Source organism: Macrotis lagotis, chromosome 7 (assembly GCF_037893015.1).
Source record: "Macrotis lagotis isolate mMagLag1 chromosome 7, bilby.v1.9.chrom.fasta, whole genome shotgun sequence".
NCBI lineage: Eukaryota > Metazoa > Chordata > Mammalia > Peramelemorphia > Peramelidae > Macrotis > Macrotis lagotis.
The window spans coordinates 62,077,364-62,099,204 of record NC_133664.1 but is presented as its reverse complement, the minus strand read 5'-3'; the positions used below and the strand labels follow the sequence as shown (position 1 = coordinate 62,099,204).

Sequence of the window (21,841 nt, the reverse complement as noted above, 5' to 3'; positions counted from 1 at the left end):
TTTTTATTCTGAAAAGGATATATTTGATCATGTTACTAAGATTATTTAGCATATATACCTACATCCTGATTTATCATTTAAAAGTATAAACATATATCATTTTTTCATTCATATAATCTCTCACATTCAATTATATTCCTATTTTTAATGTTTTAAACGAGACCCTAGAAATTTAATAACTTAGTATGCCTAGTTCATCATTATCAAAGTAAATAAAAAACTGCTTTTTTTGTGATGAAAGAAAGTTTATTTCTAAACTAATACAGTTAGAACAATTTCAATACATCGAACAAGTTTCAAAGATGTTCATAGTAGGTAGCCTCTTAAAATGAACAGTATGGTTTCTTTTCCTTGGAAAAGAAGCATCACAAAATATACCTACAAGATGAAATTATAGTGAAATTACTAAATGGTTGAGCCAAAGACTATTTCAAAGCAACTAAACAAATTTAACCCAAAGTGTTTGTGAGGCATTCTGAGTATAAAATAGTACTAATATGAAGGATGCTTAAGGAGGCATTCTTATCATACTAGATACAATGGCTGAGATCATGTGGACATGAATACACAATGACAGACACTTCTGGGTGAAAAAATGAATTTGGTTAAATGAAAACAAAATATGTGATTTAGAGAACAAAGAAAAACATAAAGCAATGTAAAGATTATGAACTTTTATCTAGAAGCGAAAAATCAAATTGCTTCAGTGAGAGAAAAACGAAAAAAGTCCACTGCTTTAATGAAACAAAGAATTATAGTATGTATGCTTCATAGGAAATATATATCAAACTTGTAATACTTGTTTTCATCTGAACAAATTTTGGATTAAAGTAATTTGTAGTTCTGTGCCTCTCTACTTTTTATCTTCAGTAGAGTACCAGGCTCAAAGATTAGGTCAACAATAAATTCTTCAGGCAGAGATGACAATCCAGTTACACCTTTATTTGTTTGATCAACCAATTTAACTTCATTCCAAGCTCTGTTGTACTCTCCTCGGACTAAAGTTGCACCAATCCCGATTTTGTCAGCCAAAGCCTGTGAAAGAAAACAACCATAAAATAAGGGTATGTATGGGGGTTAAGGGGGGAGAGATTATTAGTTGTTTTTTTTTAAAAACAGCACACTGCATTAATACTGGCAAAAAATATTGTTAGATAGCTAGAAGACTAATATGTGATAATGGAGACACGTGAATTTTAAAGCTAATTTCGTTGATTCCTTGAAGAATTCTTTATTTTGGTTTTTTTTTGCAAGGCAATGGGGTTAAGTGGCTTGCCCAGGGCCACATAACTAAGTAATTATTAAGTGTCTGAGACCAGATTTGAACCCAGGTACTCCTGATTCCGGGGCCGGTGCATTATCCACTGCACCACCTAGCCAACCCGAAGAATTCTTTAGGACACAAAGACCTTATAGTTTTTGTTTGAATATATATTTTTTGAAGTAAATTCCATAGAGAAGAACCATTCAAGGAGCTCCCATCACTAAAGCAATTATTAATTGCCCCCCAAAATGAATTTTCGTTTTACTCCTCTTTTCTCCCAATATGTTTGGGGGTGGGGTGGGGGTGGAGGTGGGGAGAGAAAGTCAATTAGCTGGGAGGAGGGTGAACACTTGTTTTTATTTTTTTGATGAGTAAATGCTATTGGATAAGAGTATGGAGTCCTCTAGCTTCCAGTTGTCTATTGAAGTCCCTCAACTCCCTTGTTAACCAATGGCTTTGGGCTAAGTCCTGGGGATAAAAAGAAAGGCAAAAAACCAGTTTCTGCATTTAAGGAACTCACAGTCTAAAGAAACACATGACATGCAAATGACCATGTAAGAGCTACTTTAACTGGATCTCAAAGGAAGTCAGAGGAGGAGGTGAAAAGGAAGAAAGGGATGAGAGAATGGAGAAGCACTGATAAAAGTTCAGTGTCTGGGGATGGACCATCTTCCTGGGCAAGGATCAGCAAGGAGGCCTATGTCATTGAATCAAAGAGTAGATGGAAGGGAGTCATGGGCTAAAAAAGATTAGAAAAATACAAGGAACCAGGGGTTGAAGAGCTTTAAACTCTAATTAGACGATTTTATATTTGATTCTGGGGTGATAGGCAGTCACTGAACTTTATGGGCAACAAACTCAAACACTTTTTTAGTTGATCAATTCCTGTCTAATTCTTGGATTCAAATCATTCCCTGTCCTCAACACCTTGCTTTGGTTTCTGGGAAGCTGACGTGAGGAGTATTGGAAGGTTATAACTCTCAAATGTTATTTTTTAATCCCACATATTTCATATGTTAGACAGAAGTTCTAAAAAGGCAAATATGCATTTTATTTAGTCAAGGAACCAACATAACAAGAGTGCTAAGAAATGGGAACAACCTCAGTTTCTAGTGGTCCATTTCCTTGATTCTTTACAAAATTTGAAAGGCATAAATGTGTATTTAACCAGTCTTTTGAAAATGATTAAACTTTTAATATTTCAAAAGTAGCTAAATTCTCTCCTGTTAGGCTCTCAATGAATACTATTGTTAGCAAAATAGCAACCTACATACATAGTTCATACATAGTATGAAAAAGGGGGGAGATTACCAGTGTGGTAGGGAGCCAGTCTCATAGCCTGAGAGATCTAGATTCAAATTTCCCCCTCTTGACCCTGGTGTTGAGATCCTGAACAAGTGACTTAATTTTAGGGAGTTCTAGGCAATTTTTCAAGACAGTAAATTGAAGAGAAGGTGGTAACTCACTTTGGTGGAGTGACCTGGTCCAGTCCCTCCCATGCAGCCTCCCTCTTCCCACCTCAAAGATTTTTTGAGGAAAAAAAGTCAAGAAAAATAATTCTTTTACATGATTTCTACTCCAGCTATTTAGTCTCTAAAACATACACCAGTACTGTCAACAAAAGTATCAATGAACCCAATCTGCTTTTTCTTTGACAGGGAGAACAAAGTTAAAATAATAGCATCTGCCTTTTAGACCAACATTTGTTGCTCTGCTCCTGTCCATATGCTTCTCATTTTCCTCTCCTCTTCTCTCCTATATCCTACAAGCTTGTGAGGGAGATCATAAAATCATAGATCTCAACTTAGAAGGGATGTGTTCTCCCACTTACTCATTTTACAAGGGAGAAACAAGTTAGAAATGATTGTCTTATGACGACACAGGTGGTAAGTGGCATGGTCTGATTTCTAATCTTTTACCTTTTCCCCTGAATCAAACTGCATTGAATGTACATAGGTCTGGGAATTCACCAAAAGACCAACTAATGAGGCAGTGCATAGAGTAGAAAGAATGCGATGGTTCTGGAGATTTGGGGTTGAATGCCAGCTGTATTCCTTATTGTCTATGTAACTAACCTTGGCAAGCCTGAGGACTGTACAGACTGTACAGACTGTACTGGATGGTCCTGTAGGTTTTTACAGGCAGATGATGGTATAATAGATGAAGCACTGGGTCTGCAGTTAGAAAGACCTGAGTGCAAGTCACTTCATCTCTGCTCGCCTCCCCAATTTCTCAGTGTGTTAACAGCATTTCTTTCACAGGGTTATTGTGAAGATTAAGTGAAATATTTGTTTAAAGCACCTGAGACACACACATGTGCTTTTGTTATCTTCTCCCATTTAGTCCAATGCACTCCTTTTATAGTTAAGACTCAAGGTGCTAGAGAGTAAGGACACTGGGTCATCTGATTCCAGAGCCAGTGCTCTTTCAACTGAGGCAGGCTATCTTCTTTAAGTTCTTGTCCAGTTCTTGGTTTGGAGGTTGTTCTTCATCTCAAAGAGGACCAAAATGGCATCCCTATGTGGGAGTCAAGTACGTCCAACTGTGACTGATCAGACCAGTATGAGATTGGAAGGTTTTACCACAGGTTGGACACAGAGAGCGTGTCCTTGGACAAATCATTAACTTTTGGTGATCTCTGTTTCTTTCTCTCTAAAATGAGAGGGTTAGTTGAGATCACTGCTAAGACTTCTTCCAAATATGAAAAATACCTTTCAGTTATTTGCTAATCAAGCCACTCCACATTCCTTTCATAGTCTACCTTTTATCCGCACTCACACAATTATGTTCCAAGCAGCATTTCAATTCTAAGTAGAAAGTAGTTGTTGATGAAAGAAAGAAATTCTAACAAGCTTTTACTAATTTAAGTAACTCTGAGTAAGAATATTGCTCTTCAGTAAACATCCAAAATTAAGGAAGGGTACAGGGAGCAACTGGGGCACAAGATCCAGATGATCCCATCATTCCCTGATGCATCCAAATGAGTGAAATATCAAGGAGCAAAGAAAAGGAAGCTAATGGGAGTAAGCAAAGTAATTAAATTAATTCTTAGGAAAAGTGAGCTATGCTCTCCTTTTTATTTGACCAGAACAACAGAATCGAAGTATTTTCTTAGTCTTTTGAAGAATGGACTAAGCATTTGTAAGAGAAGAACAAGGACCCTCAACTTTAGTTTGGAAGAAAATGTCTTTTGTGGGTAAACTCTTAATGTGAGATTTTCTTTTAAAAATGAAATTGAACTTAGTTGACATGAATCAGTTTTAGAAAATTTCACAAAAATCTTTTTTTTTCACATAGATCCTCTAGAAGACCTCTAGGTCCTCAGAACCACAATTACACCAGGGCTATTTCGATGAGAAAAACCCCACCCTCTTTGTCTTAATTAACTTGCTAACTGAAGCAAAGGCTAATTTTATTGCCTAAATTATCCAGATAATTGCCAGACCCTTCACTTCAGTTTGTACTGAATATCTAAGACCATAAAATGTGTAATATTAAATGACTTTAAGGGGTGGCTAGGTGGCAGAGTGGATAGAGCACTGACCCTGGAGCCAGGAGTACCTGAGTTCAAATCTGACCTCAGACGCTTAATAATTACCTAGCTGTGTGGCCTTGGGCAAGCCACTTAACCCCATTTACCTTGCAAAACTCTAAAAAAATATTAAATGACTTTGTGTGGGAGAGAGAGCCAGTTATGTACAAAGTAATAGGAATGTTCTTTTATAGATACTTTTTTGAGGGCTAGGCAGTGGGGTTAAGTGACTTGTCCAAGCTCACACAGCTAAAAAATTCAGGAATTAGGGAGGTATGGGTTGGAGTTGAACTTTTAGGGGAAAGTAAGGGCTACATTATTAATTTTCCCCATAAGAGTGAAGAAAGAACTTCATGGAATGACTTGAAGACAACCAAGAACCAAATATCCAGGTAAGAGGAGATTTGCAAGTCACTTGCAATATTAGCAATGAAAGAAAGTGTGCTTTTTAGGTTTTTTTTTCTGTTTTCTTTTGTGAAAGATTTCAGCACCCACCATTAAAATGTTATTTGGTTTGACTTGGGTAACATGTATTATGTGGTGAATCCAAAGCTATTCTGCTCTGAGCTTGTCATTTGTCCATTCTTTTTTCTTATTGATTCCAGTGATATTTATGAGTCAGGCACCTTGAAAAGTAGAGCTCGGTGGTAGAAAGTTCCTTTCTTGATAAGTCCAATAGGTACAATGTTGGATTTTAGCTGAAATTCTATTTCGCTTATGTGATGTTCCCACTTGAATTCATGCAGTGACTCTTTTGAAACTGGACCACCCATCTTTCCTGCCACATACCTTTAAATTGAGAAAAAATAAATCAGTCTTAGATATCTTACTGATGATCATTCATAGCATAATTTTATGTATTCAAATAGAATGACATTTTATATAAAAATTTCCTTATGATCTTTATGTTTTTTAATTGTTCAACTACTTTAAGGAGGCTTAACATGTTAGTTAAAATAACAATGCAATAATGCCTGTGGGTCATTCAGACATGCCACAATTCTAGTTACTTCATTAGATGCAAAGAAGTACTTTGAAAATTAGTGATAATTTCTCAATTGTTAGAAATAAAGACAAAAATCAGTCCCATATGATCATGTATAGAATGCAAAATGAATTAAAAACCAAGTAGTTAAAAATCTGTATTATGATGATTACTCCTTAACATTAATTTTTAAAACATTTGAGTGATTTAATGTTTAGCACAATTGTAAATGTATAACATCAGATTGCTTGCTGTCTTGAAGAGGGAGAAAGGGAAGAGGAAGGACAAAAATCTGGAATGCAAACTCTTTAAAAATTGAAAAAATTAAATGAAAAAATTAAGTTAAATTTTTTTAAAAAATTGAGTGATTTAACCTATAATCCTAGACCTAACATGTAGCACTTTTTCTTTCAAGGAACTTGAGACATGATAGATGCATTTCTCCAAAGGTCCCCAAAATATTTTTTACTTGTATATATGTATCTGGCTCATAATGGGGACAGTATTCAGTCCTGAATATTTCTCAATAATGCCTCATTTTTATTCCTACTCAGGGAAAACTTCAGAAGATCTGAATTCAGTTCACATCCACCTCTTTGGTGAGGGTCTTTCTTTTGAGACCTTTCCAATCCTTGCTAGAAAAATCTGATTTACAAGATACTTAAATCAAATATGTAAATAATAGAAAGAACATTAATATTGGAGTCTGGATAGTAAAATTATGGCCCTAAAAATGAATGGCACCCACTAGTCATAATTTCTGTTTCTTGCACTCTTCTGGTGGATCCAGGGAATGGGCTAGTGTCAACTGACTTCTTATTCCTTTTATCTAGAGTTTATATTTCTCTTCAAGCCTATGTCATCCCTGTAGAATTAGTTCACTCTTTGCTCTGGCATCCCTTTGCATTTATCCCAGAGGCTAAAGGAATTTTGAAATGTTTCTCTAATTTTGTTTAATTATTATTTTAATATACAATAAAAATATAAATCTAGCTGTTTTCTCTTCTCTGGTAGATAATTTATGGTTTGCTAATAATGTTTAGCTTGGTGGATATAGACAGTCCCCTACTTCTGTTCTCTTTTTCCACTTAAAATCCCCTTTAAATTGCAGGAAAAATAAATTAATTACATTAATTTAGGGTCAAAAACAAAGAAAAAAGATGAACAAGAACAAGAAGACAGAGACAGGAAAGGGGGCAAGGAAAAAAGGACAAAAAAAGGAGAATAAGAAGAGAGGGTAGTGGAACCTGGAGGGATGTGACATCTGAACTGTTTTTCCTTGCCATATTACTCCTACACCTTCTAACTCCACCAGAGCAACGTAGTAAGATCCCTATATATGTCTGCCCTGGGCAGTAATGGCAAGACCAGGTATATCAAGAGTGAGCAAGGGCAGAAATTCAAGTTTTTTTTTTTTGAGCAGGCTCTCCTCTCCTCTGGAGAAAGAACTATTTGGGAAAATTGGAGCTAGGAAAAAAAGGAGCTGAAAGGCTCCTTGATGGATAGATGCATTTCCTCTTTAATGGAAAAAAAGGAACCTAAATTCCTAGAGTTCTGTTCTTTACATATTTTCTAGCTAAGAGTGCCATTATGAAATAATCATAGCATTATTTTGAGAATACTAACAGTACAAGAATCAAACAATAGGGATAAATTTCTATTCAAAGAACTATAGATATATGTGTGAGTAGACATGTATGTTTATGTGTGTATATTTTAGTGCACTGAATAGGATTTTTCAAAGATATAAAAATCACCTATTCTTTTTCCATTTGAGCCAAATTAGGCCATTTAGAACCTTTGTCCATACAGTCATCATATCCAGACTTGAGTACTGTAATTCCATTCTATCTGTAGTAGGTTATGACCCTCATGGAGCCTGCAACTGGGGCAGAATGGCTAGTGTCCATCACCAGGAGTATTAATTCTATTCAGTTTCCAATTAAAATTTTAACCTCATCAGTAGTGGAATCAAATCAAGAACTCACTAATGAAAGCATCGAAATAGGTATTCTCTAGTTAACTGACCCATAGTAAGTACCTTAATAGCAAAAATACAACCCACTTTAATTAATCTGAAATGCTAAATAACAAAAGAGATAAAGGGACATTAGCTTTACAAAAGTACTTTTGGCTTTAGAAAATAGTTCACATTTCACAGATAGCTCTGTGTATACATATATATGTATATATATAATATATATATATATTATGTGATTTACAAAAATTGTTATTTAAAATGATGTTTTTTCAATGTATAGAGGAATTATACATGTGTAATATTTAACCAAGAAGAAAGACAATTTTGGGGAGAGGGAGAATTCTCTTCCAGCTGCTAATCTCAATTTTATATGGGAATGTGACATTGAAGACATTTTCAATAATTGCCAAAATTAAGAGATTGTTCCCAGAATGGCTTAGGTCAGAGTTAGAAAGGAGCTTCCTAGTAAGAAATGCTTCTGTCTGGGCACTGAGCTCGACATGTTTGCACAATTGTTTTTCCCAATGCATTTAATTAGGAAAAATTACTTCAAAACAAGTAATATAAGTTTTAAAAAACCCACTTACTTTGCAAGTGCCTCAATCTGCTCCTTAAGATTGGTTATAGGCAGGATTGATTTGGTCACCTCAGAGATATAATGGCAAAACTCCTGGTCACTAGGAAGGCACCATTCTTTGCCAACGTTTGACTCTACAATTTTGGATGAAAGTGGTGTTTCCTCTTCCTCTTTACTTTTCTCTTCTTCTTTTCTTAATTTTCCCTTTCTTAAGGGGGAGAAATGAATTAAATTAAATTCATTCAATATTTATTTCTATTATGTGTGTGTGAGGCAGCATGGATAAAATATGAGAAATTATTTAGTACCTGCATTCAGGAAACTTACAGGATAGCAGTAAAAGCAAAATGAAATCAGATCTCCCCATTATTTAGATGGGAAAACCCCTAAATTTAAGAAATTGTACTGAGTAAATCTTTAATAGTAAAACAAGATGTAAGATATTTCATATCGTAACTCTCAAATTCTAAAATTGCCTCTTCAAAGTATGTATTCTTCAGTCAAATGAAAAAATGTCAAAGACTATAATCAGGTGTAAGACTTCTATGTAATTCCTCTCCTGATAATGCAATGAGGCATTTCAAGAGCAGTAACAAGTCATTTTTAGAGATGTTTCAGAAAGATTTTATAGCCAGTGTTGACTGAATAGTAGAGCTCTAGATTTTAATTTCTGAGAATAGAATAAGAGCACCTGTTCTGGAGCAAGATAGTTAAAAAAATAGCAATTGTCTTTGGCTGTGAGCCATAAAGATCAAGAGAAGAATTTTGTTAGGCTAAGAGAGGCAGTTTGGATCTGTCTCATTTTCACATAGAATAGATTTAGTTGCAGTTAGATGATGGGCTAACTGAAATGCCAAAAAGTTAATTCTCAGTCTCAGCAGATAGTCTTTTTCTGATCGTTCTCTCTCCATCTCCTTTTCTTATTTCATACCCCCTTCTCAATCCCTTAATATGGATGTTACCCAAGGTTCTGTCCTTGGTGCTTTTTTCTCTCATTATGCTTTCCTTTAGCAATCTCATTCCCCCACGTTTAACCATCATATGTATGCAAATGACTTTCATATCTGTATTTCTAGTTCCAAACCCACATTTTCACTTGTCCACAAGACATTTTCACCTCTTTATTCCATTAGCACTATAAGCTCAACATGTTTAATGCTGACCTTCACTTTCCATTAACCTATTCCTCCTCCTGTCTTTTCTGTGGGTGGTACCAAATTTCCTCTCTATCTGCCATTAATCATAACATTGATGTGATGCTTTAATGTTTGCAAAATTCTTTATATATATATATATATGTATACACACACACACACACACACACACACACATATATATATATATATATATATATATATATTTAATCTCACTTGGTCCTCCCACAACTTTGTGAGATATGTGCTATTATCTTCTTCATTTTACAAATGAGGAAAAGGAGACTTGGGAGAGGTGAAGTACTGGCTGAGAATCACAGGATTACTTAAGTGGCTGAGGCAGAATTTAAGCCCAGATCTTCCCGTTTCCAAAATCTAAGACTCTTATCTACTCACAATGGGGTGTCTTTGATTTTTTTTTCCTCTCTCCTCCCTTCTCCATATCCAAAAGTTCTAAAACATCCTTTGTATCCAAACTCCTTCCCCTTTATTTCCACTATCATTACTCTAATACAAACCCACATTACCATCTGCTTGTATTGCCACAACCTCCTAATCTATTAGTACTTCCAATCTGTTGACATTATAATCTATCCTTCAGAGTTCCCAGAATAAACATTCACATAGTTGCGCACACATATAAATTTTTCATCTCCCTGATCAAAAAGTCTCATTGGTTCCTGATTGCCTCATTCAGATTTTTTTGCCCCCCACCAAAAACTCTCCATAATCCATGCTATCTCTATCTAACCTTTACTCCTGTTACTTTCTCAATGTTCTAGGTACTCTACATTCTAGTCAAATTTATCTTCTCATTCCCCAAATTGCTCTGTGTTCTCCTTTGCTTCTGCTGGTCTCTGTGATTAGAACTTAAAGGAAAAGCATGAGTCTGTCAAAGTAAAAAGGTTTGTGGTAGAAACTCAGAGGATGTATTTGCAAGATAGAAGGAAAGATCATTTGGTTCTTCTCAGAAAGATGCAGCCTTACTTTGTCCTAGGGCATTTTTGGTTTGTAAAGAGCTGGAGTCTGTAGCTGGAGTCTGAGCCAGATGGATCTAAGAGCCAGATGTGGATGTGTAACCTTACAAACATCCATTCTTTAGAATGACGTCTAAATGGAAATCTATGTGTCTGACCCAAAGGTTAGCTAAAATTGCAAGTTCCACCATGCCTCTTCTTTTTCAAAAAAATTTTCACAGTTAATTTAACACTTATCTGAAGAGAAGAACATTCAGGAAGGATGAACTCATACTATATATGCCTGAGGAAAACATGCCAGTTGTGAAATCTGTAGTTAAGTTGAAAGTCCCATAATGCATACCAATCACCAAACCCTCCTTGAGGGTGGTGTAGTGAATAGAGCACCAGATATGAAATCAGGAAAACTCATCTTCATGAGTTCAAACTGGTCTGTGATACTTGCTGTGTATCCCTGGGCAAGTCACTTAACCCTCTTTGCCTCATCTATAAAATGAACTGGAGGAAATGATAAACCATTCCAGGAGTTTTGCAAAGAAAACTCCAGATGGGCTCATGAAGAGTTAAACAGGACCAAAACCACTGAACAACAATAGTAAGAAAGAAGAGTCTGAGAAGATGTTTGAGGTAGTTTGGCAGCAAAAAAATGCCTCTGGATTATCCATTCTTTTAGATTGCCTGTGATCTGATATGGCTCTCAAACACCTTCAATTATTAATTATTTTTAAATTATCAACATTGTTTAAATCTAATGGAGGTCTTGTGCTATAGTATAAAAGATTTTAGGAGTCAGGAGACCTGGGTTCCAACTTTGTGGTCCTACTCATGTAAATTCATCTTATCTTGATGGTTTGTGAGGTCCATCCCAATACAAGTAACCTATGAATCTCCAAGGAATAGAAGACATCCTTGGGCAGATGAGCTAATGTTCCCTATGTCTTGGCTTACCTCCCCCAAATCTACCTTATCTCTAGGTCTCTCAGCATTTTCATAAGGTAATGGGACCACAGTACTGTCAATGATTATTCCTCACATTCAAGACTGTTTCTTTCCTTGTACATGCCTACAAATCTCTCCCTCCTCACTTTTTTTTTTAGGTTTTTTTTTGCAAGGCAAATGGGGTTAAGTGGCTTGCCCAAGGCCACACAGCTAGGTAATTATTAAGTGTCTGAGACAAGATTTGAACCCAAGTACTCCTGACTCCAGGGCTGGTGCTTTATACACTGCGCCACCTAGCTGCCCCATCCCTCCTCACTTTTCACTCTCAGAATCAGTCCCTAATAGATTTTTTTTCTTGGTTCTCTTTGCCTCTCCAACTTCCACCCTTCTCCCCCATCTGCTGGTTTTTTCATCTTTATACTGTATGTATATATATGACTTTATACTGTATGTACTTTGTAACATGTTTATATGTATGTTGTCTCCCATTAGAATATAAATTCCTTGAAGACAGGAACTGTTTTCACTTTTTCTATATATTCTCAAGATTTAGCCCAGGACTGCTACCTAAATACTTAATAAAGGCTTCTGGATTATTTCTGTCATCATACTGTCCATCATATGGGCTCCTAGTTTTTTTCAGTATTACTAAAAGGTCAGACCTGGGAAGAGAGGGAAAACTGAATATACTGGTATGTACATGTGAATGTTCTTGTTTATTATGAGGTTTATATGACAATAAAATGACCAGATAAAAAAAGTAAAAAAAAATTTCTTGAAACTAGTTGTTTGATGTTAGAACTAACTGGAGTCAATTTCTTTTATTTTTCCCCTTGAATCCTCTTCAATGGATTATGTCATATGCTAGTGCATGTCAAAATGAAATAGAAAATGTTTACATGATCTAGAAATATAGATAGATATAGATATACTGACTACTAAGTATTAACTGGATGTCTATATTCAGGAGCAAGACACAGGTACATTTACTCCCTTTGTGACCTTGAGTGTTTTAAACCACTTCTTGTCTATTGGCTTCATTTTGCTTTTCAAGTTGGACTTGATGACCCTGTGGTCAGCTTTCATTTTTATTACAATCCATCCTTTCATGTTTCACGATCTAAATTTCAATGCAATTTTTAGTCTAGCTCAGATATCATCTCTATAAAACCTTTCTTGATTTCCAGGCTGGTAATGATTTTACACTTGGGTACTTTGTCCTTTTCCCAAGGCACAAACTTTTCAAGTAATATTGGGGCATCATAGCTATCTGGGTATATAGTTTATCCACAGACTAGATTACAAATTACCCAGACACAAGTTTAGGTGTATCACCTAAACTTCATACATTCTTCTTCATTTAATTTAGTCCTTTTTCATGTTTACTAATACTTATAGGAGCTATAATTTCTTCTGACTTTTCCATCAATAGAGATCTCGCCCTCAATAACTATTTTAATTGTTAGAAGTTGCTGAGATGGAAAATCTTTCAACTTTTCCCCATTCTGGTGATGGATTTCTCTAAACCTGTCTTGGAATAGGCAGGTGTGCCATCTATAAAAACTAGTTGTTTGTACCTACAACTACCGTTTACAAAATAGACAAATAAAAGTTAGCTGAATCACTGAAAATGAATACAATATTGGTGATGATGAAGGTTTATTTCACTCAATGTCAAGTCAAAGGTAAAGTGAGTAAATTATTTTTAAAAAAGAGGGGGGGAGGCTAGGTGACACAGTGGATAGAGCACCGGCCCTGGAGTTCAAATCCGGCCTCAGACACATAATAATTACTTATCTGTGTGGCCTTGGGCAAGCCACTTAACCCCATTGCCTTTTAAAAACCTAAAAAAAAACCCTAAGAAAATATTCCATTAATTTTTTTAAAGAGGAAATATGACACATCAAATAAAATATAATTTTAAAAGTTCAATTCTGTATAATCATATTATATATAAAGCTTTTAAAGACTTGGTACACCAAATTTCCAGGATGAACAGATAGTTTATAGGGAAAATTAAAAAAAGGCTAATTTATATATTTGACTTATGGATAGCTATATAACATAACAAATTTCACTGAATTCATTGCATATGGAAATAGAAAAGGACTATGTGGCCCAAGGATTGCCACTTCAGAGAAATATGAGTCCTTTTGAGGCAATGTCTTAATAGCTCATGAAAAGAGACAGAATTTATTAGAATTCATAAATTCAAGTTTCCTACAGCTATAAATAAAAGTATTACTACTGGGTTAGTTTCCAAAGCAGGACATCCAATTATAGCAATAATGACTTCAATACTAAAAATAGCTATCACTTAAAAATGTTTAAAATCTTATCTTTTAAATTAATTTCTCAGGAAGGAATCAATCTATGATTAAAGAATTCTGTCCCTTTGCCCACTTCTTAAAGAGATCTTTTCAGTAGAAACACCCAAGAATGTAAAAAAGGTTTAAATTTAGAAATGTAATGGCTCAAAGGAATTAATTTCCTTTGTAAATTTACATTTATCAGGACCCAAACTATTTATAATCATAATAATGTTTTAATTTATTGCTCTCTTTAATTATCATTAGCCAATATTTATTGAGTGTCTTTTATGTACAAGGTACTGTGTAGGACATTAAGATATATGTCAGACAAAAGGGTAGGATAGAAAGAATACAAATACAAAGAAGTAATAAGTAATTCAAAGGAGAAAATAACCAGAGTTTATAATGTTTATAGCATAAGAAATCTATATATAATACCTATATATAATATAATATATAAATATAATATAAATCTATATATTATATATATGATATATATTACATATATAAATCTATATAGGGGTAGCTAGGTAGCACAGTGGATAGAGCACTGACCCTGGAATCAAGAGAACCAGAGTTCACTGCGTGACCTTGGACAAGTTAATTACCTTAATTAGCCTTGCAAAAGCAAAAAAAATGTACATAATGAATGGACAAAAATATTATCTAGTAATACACAATATAATTTACCTAGTGCTTTACATACATTATACAAAATGCAAAGCATTATATGGCCATTAGATACATTATCTAAAATGTGAACTAGAAACTTTAAAATAAAAAATACAACTTCATAGGTGTCACAGAGACTTTGTGAGTAGATATTCATGATTGATTTACAGCAATGACAGGATATACCAGTATTCAAAATAGCTTTTATAATGCTGTAAAAAAACAGCAAAATATGTCAAGAATATATGTACCTAGGGGCTGCTAGGTGGCACAGTGGATAAAGCACTGGCTCTGGAGTACCTGAGTTCAAATCCGATCTCAGACGCTTAATAATAACCTAGCTGTGTGACCTTGGACAAGCCACTTAACCTCATTGCCTTGCAAAAACCTAAAAAAAAAAAAAAGAATATATGTACCTGTATGAAAATCCATTGGTTTTTGGATGATAACATGGTGGAGAATGTTTGGCTGATAATAGAAATTAAATTTATGATAAGTTGTGGGAACATATTATAGAACACTAGAAAGATGAAGGATACTGATATTTTTCTAAAACAGATAATATTAAGTACAGTAATAAATAGGGATATTTCAGTTATTATTTGTAAGAAGTCTCTTCTATCTAAAAGCATATCAGCTTTTATATTTTTTGGCTTCCCTTATGGACATCTTTCAGAAAGTAATGAATTAGATCGCTACTCTAGACATAACCAACAAGGAAGAATTTATTTGTGAAATGGAATATGATTTCCAGGAGAAAGTGGCTGTGTTATTTTATGAGGTCATGATGATCAAAGAAGAGAATATTGAAGATAGTCAGACACGTGTCCTAGATGACAAGTAGATTCTAAATAATTCAGAGAAATGAGATGCACATTGAGAATTCAAATGAAGTAATAAGTCTGTTGGAAATGGGAATTTTGGCTCATCATACTTCTACTACACAAATAAATGATTGTTCTGATTGATCACATGGTATTTTCGCAATTAGCAAATGTCAACAGGTTTTTTTCAGAGTTTCTGAAAAGAATGGTAATACTTCAAGATGTGACTGAAACATTGAATAGTAAAAAAAGAGATCCTATAATGAAACTGAAAATATAATCCTCCTAATAAGAATAAAAAGGGGAGGCACAAATATAAATTAGTGTGACTATAAAGGGAATTTTCCAATGAGCAGAGATTTTTCAAAGTTGGATGGTAAAGCCTATTGTGAAGGCTGATTTTTTTAAAAAAAAATTAAAAAAAAAATTTTTTTAAAGTGTGGAGTAGACTGGACTTTAAGTTTCCTTACTAATTCTTACCAAAGTCCAGAAATAGCCAAGATTTATGGAAAATGCTAAGGACAACAACAACAACAACAAAGGTTTTTGTTTATAAAGGTTTTTATAAAAGTTTATAAAAGGTTTTTGTTTATAAAAAAAAGAAGAAAAAGATAGGTCCACAATTTGGAACATAAAAAGACAAAATGAGACTACTTTATTCTTTATTTAATTGTTTTTTCCTTCAAACAGAATGTGTTGATACCAGAGTGGAAAGAACAATGGTTTGGGAATCAGGAGTCCTGGATTCAATTCCCATGTCTACTATTTCTTAGTGGAACTGGGTTAGAGTGCCAGCTCTGCTTCTTGTTACCTGAGTAAGCAAGTCATTTCTGTCTCAATTTCTTCTTCTGCAAATTTGAAATGACTAGCCTAGATGTGCTGCTCCATCATTTCTTCTAGCTCTAAATTCTATAATCTGTGATTTAACTGCTTTAAGTATATGTCTAAGTCCATGACTTGACAGCCCAGGGTATTGAAAGAATTTTTGCAGATGTGATTATCAAACCGATATTGGATATCACTGAAGAATTTTAAGATTGGAGATTTTGGGGGGCAGAACCAAGATGGTGGAGTGGAGGAAGTAATTCCCAGCAGCTCTCTCCCAGAACACTCCAAATACTTTAAAATTATGACTCTAACCAAATTTTAGAGTGGTAGAACCCACAAAAAGACTGAAACAATTTTGTGATCCAAAACAACCTAGAAGATTAAAAGGAAGGGTCTGTTCCATCAGGGTTGGAAAGGGCTGAAGTGCTGCCTAGGCTGCACTGTGCTTCAGCCTTCCAGGAACAGCTGACAGGGCACCTGGGTCCCTGGGGGCACTTGGGTCTGTGGCAGCAGACCTCTCAGCCCAGGAAACACCAATGACATCCTGGAAGGTCAGCGTGAAAACTCTGCTGCACCAGAGTGAATGTGGAGCCAATTTCAGAGTGCACAGTCTAGCAATAGTAAGGGGGTTGGGGGAGACTTCAGAGGTCTTTCTGCTATCCCTGGGGCAGGACTCTGATGCTTTGTACATACACAGATCCAGATTGCAGTCTGGGGCACCATACTGTCATAGGGGAGCAGGGACCCTCCTCAGAGCTCCAGGGCAGAGGGGAGTGCTTGTGGTCATCCACATACCAGAGCATAGTCTAGAAGAGCAATCAAAGCCTTTCATAAGACCTTGATGGAATTGAGGTACCTGGGGGGATTATACCCCTCAAAAAACTCCAAAGCACTGGAAGTATGATAGTCATAGGTTGGAGAAATGAACAAACTACAGGAAAAAAAAGAATCTGACCATAGAAAATTACTTTGGTCCCATGGAGGATCAAAATATACACTCAGAAGATGACAAAGTCAAAGCCTCCAAGAAAAATAGAAATAGGTCTCAGGCTATGGAAGAGATCAAAAAGATTTGGAAAATCAAATAAAGTAGGCGGAGGAAAAATTGGGAAGAGAAATGAGAGCAATGTAAGAAAATCACAAAAACCAAGTCAGCAGTTTAGTGAAGTAGATACAAAAAAACGCCAAAAAAAATATGTTAAAAACTGGGGTGGCTAGGTGGCACAGTGAATAGAGCACTGGCCTTGGAGTCAGGAGTACCTGGGTTCAAATCCGACCTCAGACACTTAATAATTACCTAGCTGTGTGGCCTTGGGCAACCCCATTCATTGGCTTGAAAAATCTAAAAAAAAACCCAAACAAGCACAAAAACCAGTTTAGGTCAAATGGAAAAAAGCAGTCCAAAAGGTCAATGAACAAAGGATATCTTAGAAAGCAGAATTAGCCAGATGGAAAAGATTTAAAAAGCTCTCTGAAGAAAATAATTCCTTCAAATGTAGAATGGAGCTAAGGGAAGCTGATGACATTCTGAGAAATAAAGAAACAAAGAAACAAAACCAAAAGAATGAAAAATGAGAAGAAAAAGTGAAATATCTCATTGGAAAAACAACTGACCTGGAAAACAGATTCAGAAGAGATAATTTAAAAATTATTGGACTACCTGAATGTCATGATCAAGAAAAGAGGTTTAGACTTCATTTTTCAAGAAATTCTCCAGGAAAATTGCCCTGATATCCTAGAAACAGAGGGTAAAATAGAAATTTAGAGAATTCATCCATCACCTCCTGAAAGAAGATGTTCAATTTTGCTGGGTAGTTTATTCTCAGTTGTAATCCAAATTCCTTTGCCTTTCAGAATACCATATCCCAAGCCTTATGAGCCTTTAATGTAAAAGTTGCTAAATCCTGTGTAATATGACTGTAGTACCACAATATTCGAATTGTTTCTTTCTGGCTGAGAAGATGGACCATGGGGGGACAGTGGTCAGATATAACACATTTTCTTTTTTTACTTCTTGCAAGGGGCTGGGATTGGATGGCCTGCCCAGGACCATAGGGCCAGGTGGATTCTGGGCCTAAGGGGTGGTATGGGGGCTCAGGGCTTCTTGGCCCCAGGACCAGGGATCTGTCTGCTGCGCCACTCAGCAACCCTACAGCAGAGTCAGAGTGAAAGGAGAGAGAAAATATAGTACATGGTAGTGGAGAAATAAGAAAGGAGGGAGTTGCTATCAGCAATGGCAATGGTGGAAAAATATGGAAGTAACTTTTGTGATGGACTTATCATAAAGAATGTGATCCACTCACGACAGAGTTGATGGTGTTGGAACAAAGACTGAAACACATTTTTTGTTATTATTATTTGGGGGAGGGTGCAGGGCAAGTGGGGCTGCATGGCCTGCCTGGGGCCACATAGCAGGGTGATCATTGGGTGTCTGGGGCCGGATTCGGACCCAGGTGCTCCTGGCTCAAGGGCCAATGCTCTGTCTGCCACCCAGCCACCCCTACTATTATTACTATTGTATTTTATTTTGGGTCTTTTTTTTTCTTCTTTTTGGTTTTTGCAGGGCAGTGGGGATCGGTTGGCTTGCATGTCAGATGGCTGGGTGATTATTGGGTTTACGAGGCTGGATATGGACTTGGGTGCTCGTGGCTCCAGGGCTGGTGCTTCATCCATTGTTCCACCTGGCCATACCTACAATTATTACTATTATTTTTTAATTTTAATTTTTTTCTCCCCCTTTACTTTTTTGCCCAAGCAAGTCTATCTATATATGGGGGAGGGGTATTTTGTTTACTTGTAAACAAGTATATTTTATTAATGTAAAGAAGAACATTTGTACAAAATGAGAATAAAAAATAAATTAAAAATATAATTAGATATTAAGTAAAAGTAGTAAGTCAATGTTTTTCTGCAAAGAAAAATAAGAAAAAAGAACATTCAGTTTTTCTAAAATGATTCTCTATCATGGACCACATCTTCGTAATCACACAGCTGATTGCAAAGTACATAGAATCCAACACCTGTATTTCTTGTCTGTTGATAACAAACAAAACACAAAGCCTCCACTTGGATTCTTAGAGCAAAATGCAACCTTAAGACTATCCTAAAACAGTGTCTCTCACTCATAAGTTAAACTTTGAAACAATTTTAATTAGAAGTAACTATAGAATTTAATGATTCAGTTACCCTTTCTCTTTCAAACAAGGCAAAAATAATGGTTTACCAAGAGTATTGATTCCTGTTGTGGAGAGCATAATGGACAAGATCCAAATGAAAGAGGGATCTTTAATAGGAAGGGAAGTCTTCTAGATGCTCTTGTTTGTAGATCATGATTTTGTGCTGATTATGCCAAGTTCTAGAATGTTCAAGTCCTCTTTAATGAGACTTATTAATGAATTAATGAGTATTTAAAAAGATTGGCCAAACAATCCATTTAATTAAATGGTTGAAAAATGCCTACCATTCAGACCATGACAATGTCATTTGACAGCTGGATGACCAACCTATCAGTATATATGAGACAAATAGTAATAATGATAACTGACATATAGTACCTTTAAGGGTTGTAAAGTGTTTTAAAATGACCACATGAAGCACATGTTATTATAATTCATATTTTACAGATAAGGAAACTGAAGTTAAATGATGATGTTAAATGACTTCACCAGAATAATACATCTATTAAGTGTTTGAGACAAAATTTGTACATGGGTCTGTCTGCCTCTGTCCTATGTTGTACATAATGGATCATGAATAGGGCCCCCAAAAGAAAAGTAGATTGCATTTAGGAATTTGTAAACTACTTTTGTCCTTTAATTTTTTTGCTATATTTTGAGATCTAAGCTGTCTCCCATCCTCTCTACCAATTGTGCACTAGAGAAAGTTACCACTGACCATAGATACACATATGAAACCATACAGCACATGTCAAACTTTTTCTGGAGGTGGATACTACAAAGTATTTGATTTGAATATTCTCAGAATAGCCTAGTTCTTCAGTTATTCTTTGGACAATTTTGCTTTTACTAACCACAATATTCTCTTGGTTCTGCTCATTTATCTGCATTATTTCATGCAAGTTTTTCCATGTTTTTCTGAAATTAACCTGTCATCATTTCTTACAGCACAATATGCTAATATAAATTTAACTTCAGTAGATAGAATGGTAGCATCCATAGAAAAGAATATTAGTGATCTCTCAGTATTCTTCACTTGTCAGATCACATCTGGAGAGCTGTCATCATAAGAGGAAGCTGGCAAACTAAAGCATGTTCAGAAGAAAATGACCAGGAAGGTATGAGGGCTTGAAACCATGATTTCTGAGGAATGGTAGAATTACCTGTGGATTTTTAACAGGGCTAAGATTTAGGGTGGGCTATATTACAGCTGTCTTCAAGAAGTCAGCATAATGTTTTAGTAAATCTCATGACTCAGGAGTCAGGGGATCTGGTTTCTGTCTGGACTTTGTCACCCACTGGCTACTACTGAAATTGAGAATGGTGGATTTCAAAGAACTAGAAGTAGGATTAAACTACTGAGGTGGTGGAACTGGTGGAAATTAAGGGAGACCTTTTTAACAATTAGAACTCTCCATGCATTGTAGGAAGCTAAGCGGAACAGTGAATGGGACCCTGGTCCTCAAGTCAGGAAGACTTGAGTTCAAATCAAACCTCATATACTCAATAGCTGTGTGAGTCTAGATAACTCATTAATCCAGTTTGCTTTAGTTTCCTCAAGTGTAAAATGAGCTGGAGAAGAAAATGGCAAACCACTCCAGTGTCTTTGCCAAGAAAAGCCCAAATGGAATCACAAAGAGTTGGACACAACTGAAAATAAACAAATTATTTTGCATTTATTAAAATGTTCTACAAATATTAATTGCCATTATTCTTTGTAATGATAGAGCTCGACAACTTGAAGCAGAAATTGGATGGTCATTTATCAAGGGACTTCTTGCTTTTGGAGGTTTTAGAGGACTCCATGACCTCAAAGGTCTCAGGTCCTTTTATAACTCTGACTTTATAACTCCATTACTATTTAATTAATATTTTATACAAAATTGTTGTATTCTTAAAATTCTAATGCCAAAAAGAACATTTTGCACTAAGCAAAATATTATAATGAGCTACACCTGGTTAAAGCTAAAATTTAAGGCAAATCTTACGAAAACAGAGTAAATAACTGACACTGTACATTTCACAATGTCAAAATGCAACCATGTTGTCTCAATTTTCTAAAACATCAAAACTAGGAATAATATTTAAAGTTGAATGATCTAGACCTTATTAAATTTAGTTAAATTCCTTGCCTCAACTATCTATGAAATCTTTCAGAGACCAAATTTCATTTAGACATTTACAGATTTAAAATTTCCCTTTACTTTCATTTGAGGAAATGAAGATTTTTCTATTGGATGACAGGTTCAATTTTCATGGCTAAGGAAATTTATTGTAATAATAAAAGTGACAGTTTAAGAGATCCAAATTTCATTCTAGGGTAGTCATTAACAGCTTTGTGGCCCTGGATAAATCTCTCAATTTCTTCTGACCTTGTTTCTTCAACTGCAAAAATGAGACTACTCCATTCTTTCCCTACCCCCCAGAGTTATTGGGAGACCAAACACACTTTGTTGATGTCTATGAGATGGCATCATGACACTGGCTGTTGGGGAGGAAGAAAATGAGGAAATATAGATATGTGGTAACAATTTAGTTAGGTAAGTCAAACAACATGTACACAGACCATGCATAACCTGTTGGAAGAAAAGAAGCTGCAAGAACAAATTCAATGGGAGAG

At 35.4% G+C, this 21,841-nt stretch overlaps 1 protein-coding gene across 4 annotated transcripts in view; it reads right to left on the bottom strand.

Moving 5' to 3' along the window:
* Positions 1 to 271: 271 nt before the first annotated feature.
* ARMC3 (armadillo repeat containing 3) overlaps positions 272 to 21,841 on the bottom strand; it is a 129,875-nt gene continuing 108,305 nt past the window's right edge. For 2 of the 4 annotated variants that reach the window (XM_074192987.1, XM_074192989.1), the window contains 3 exons: positions 8,350 to 8,547; positions 5,423 to 5,585; positions 272 to 1,035 (listed from right to left, as the gene is read on the bottom strand). In XM_074192987.1, coding sequence (XP_074049088.1) covers positions 826 to 1,035; positions 5,423 to 5,585; positions 8,350 to 8,547 — 571 coding nt within the window. In that variant the 3' untranslated portion in view covers positions 272 to 825. The remainder of the gene's footprint in view (positions 1,036 to 5,422; positions 5,586 to 8,349; positions 8,548 to 21,841) is intronic. The other 2 variants (XM_074192990.1, XM_074192988.1) reach the window with 1 other exon arrangement.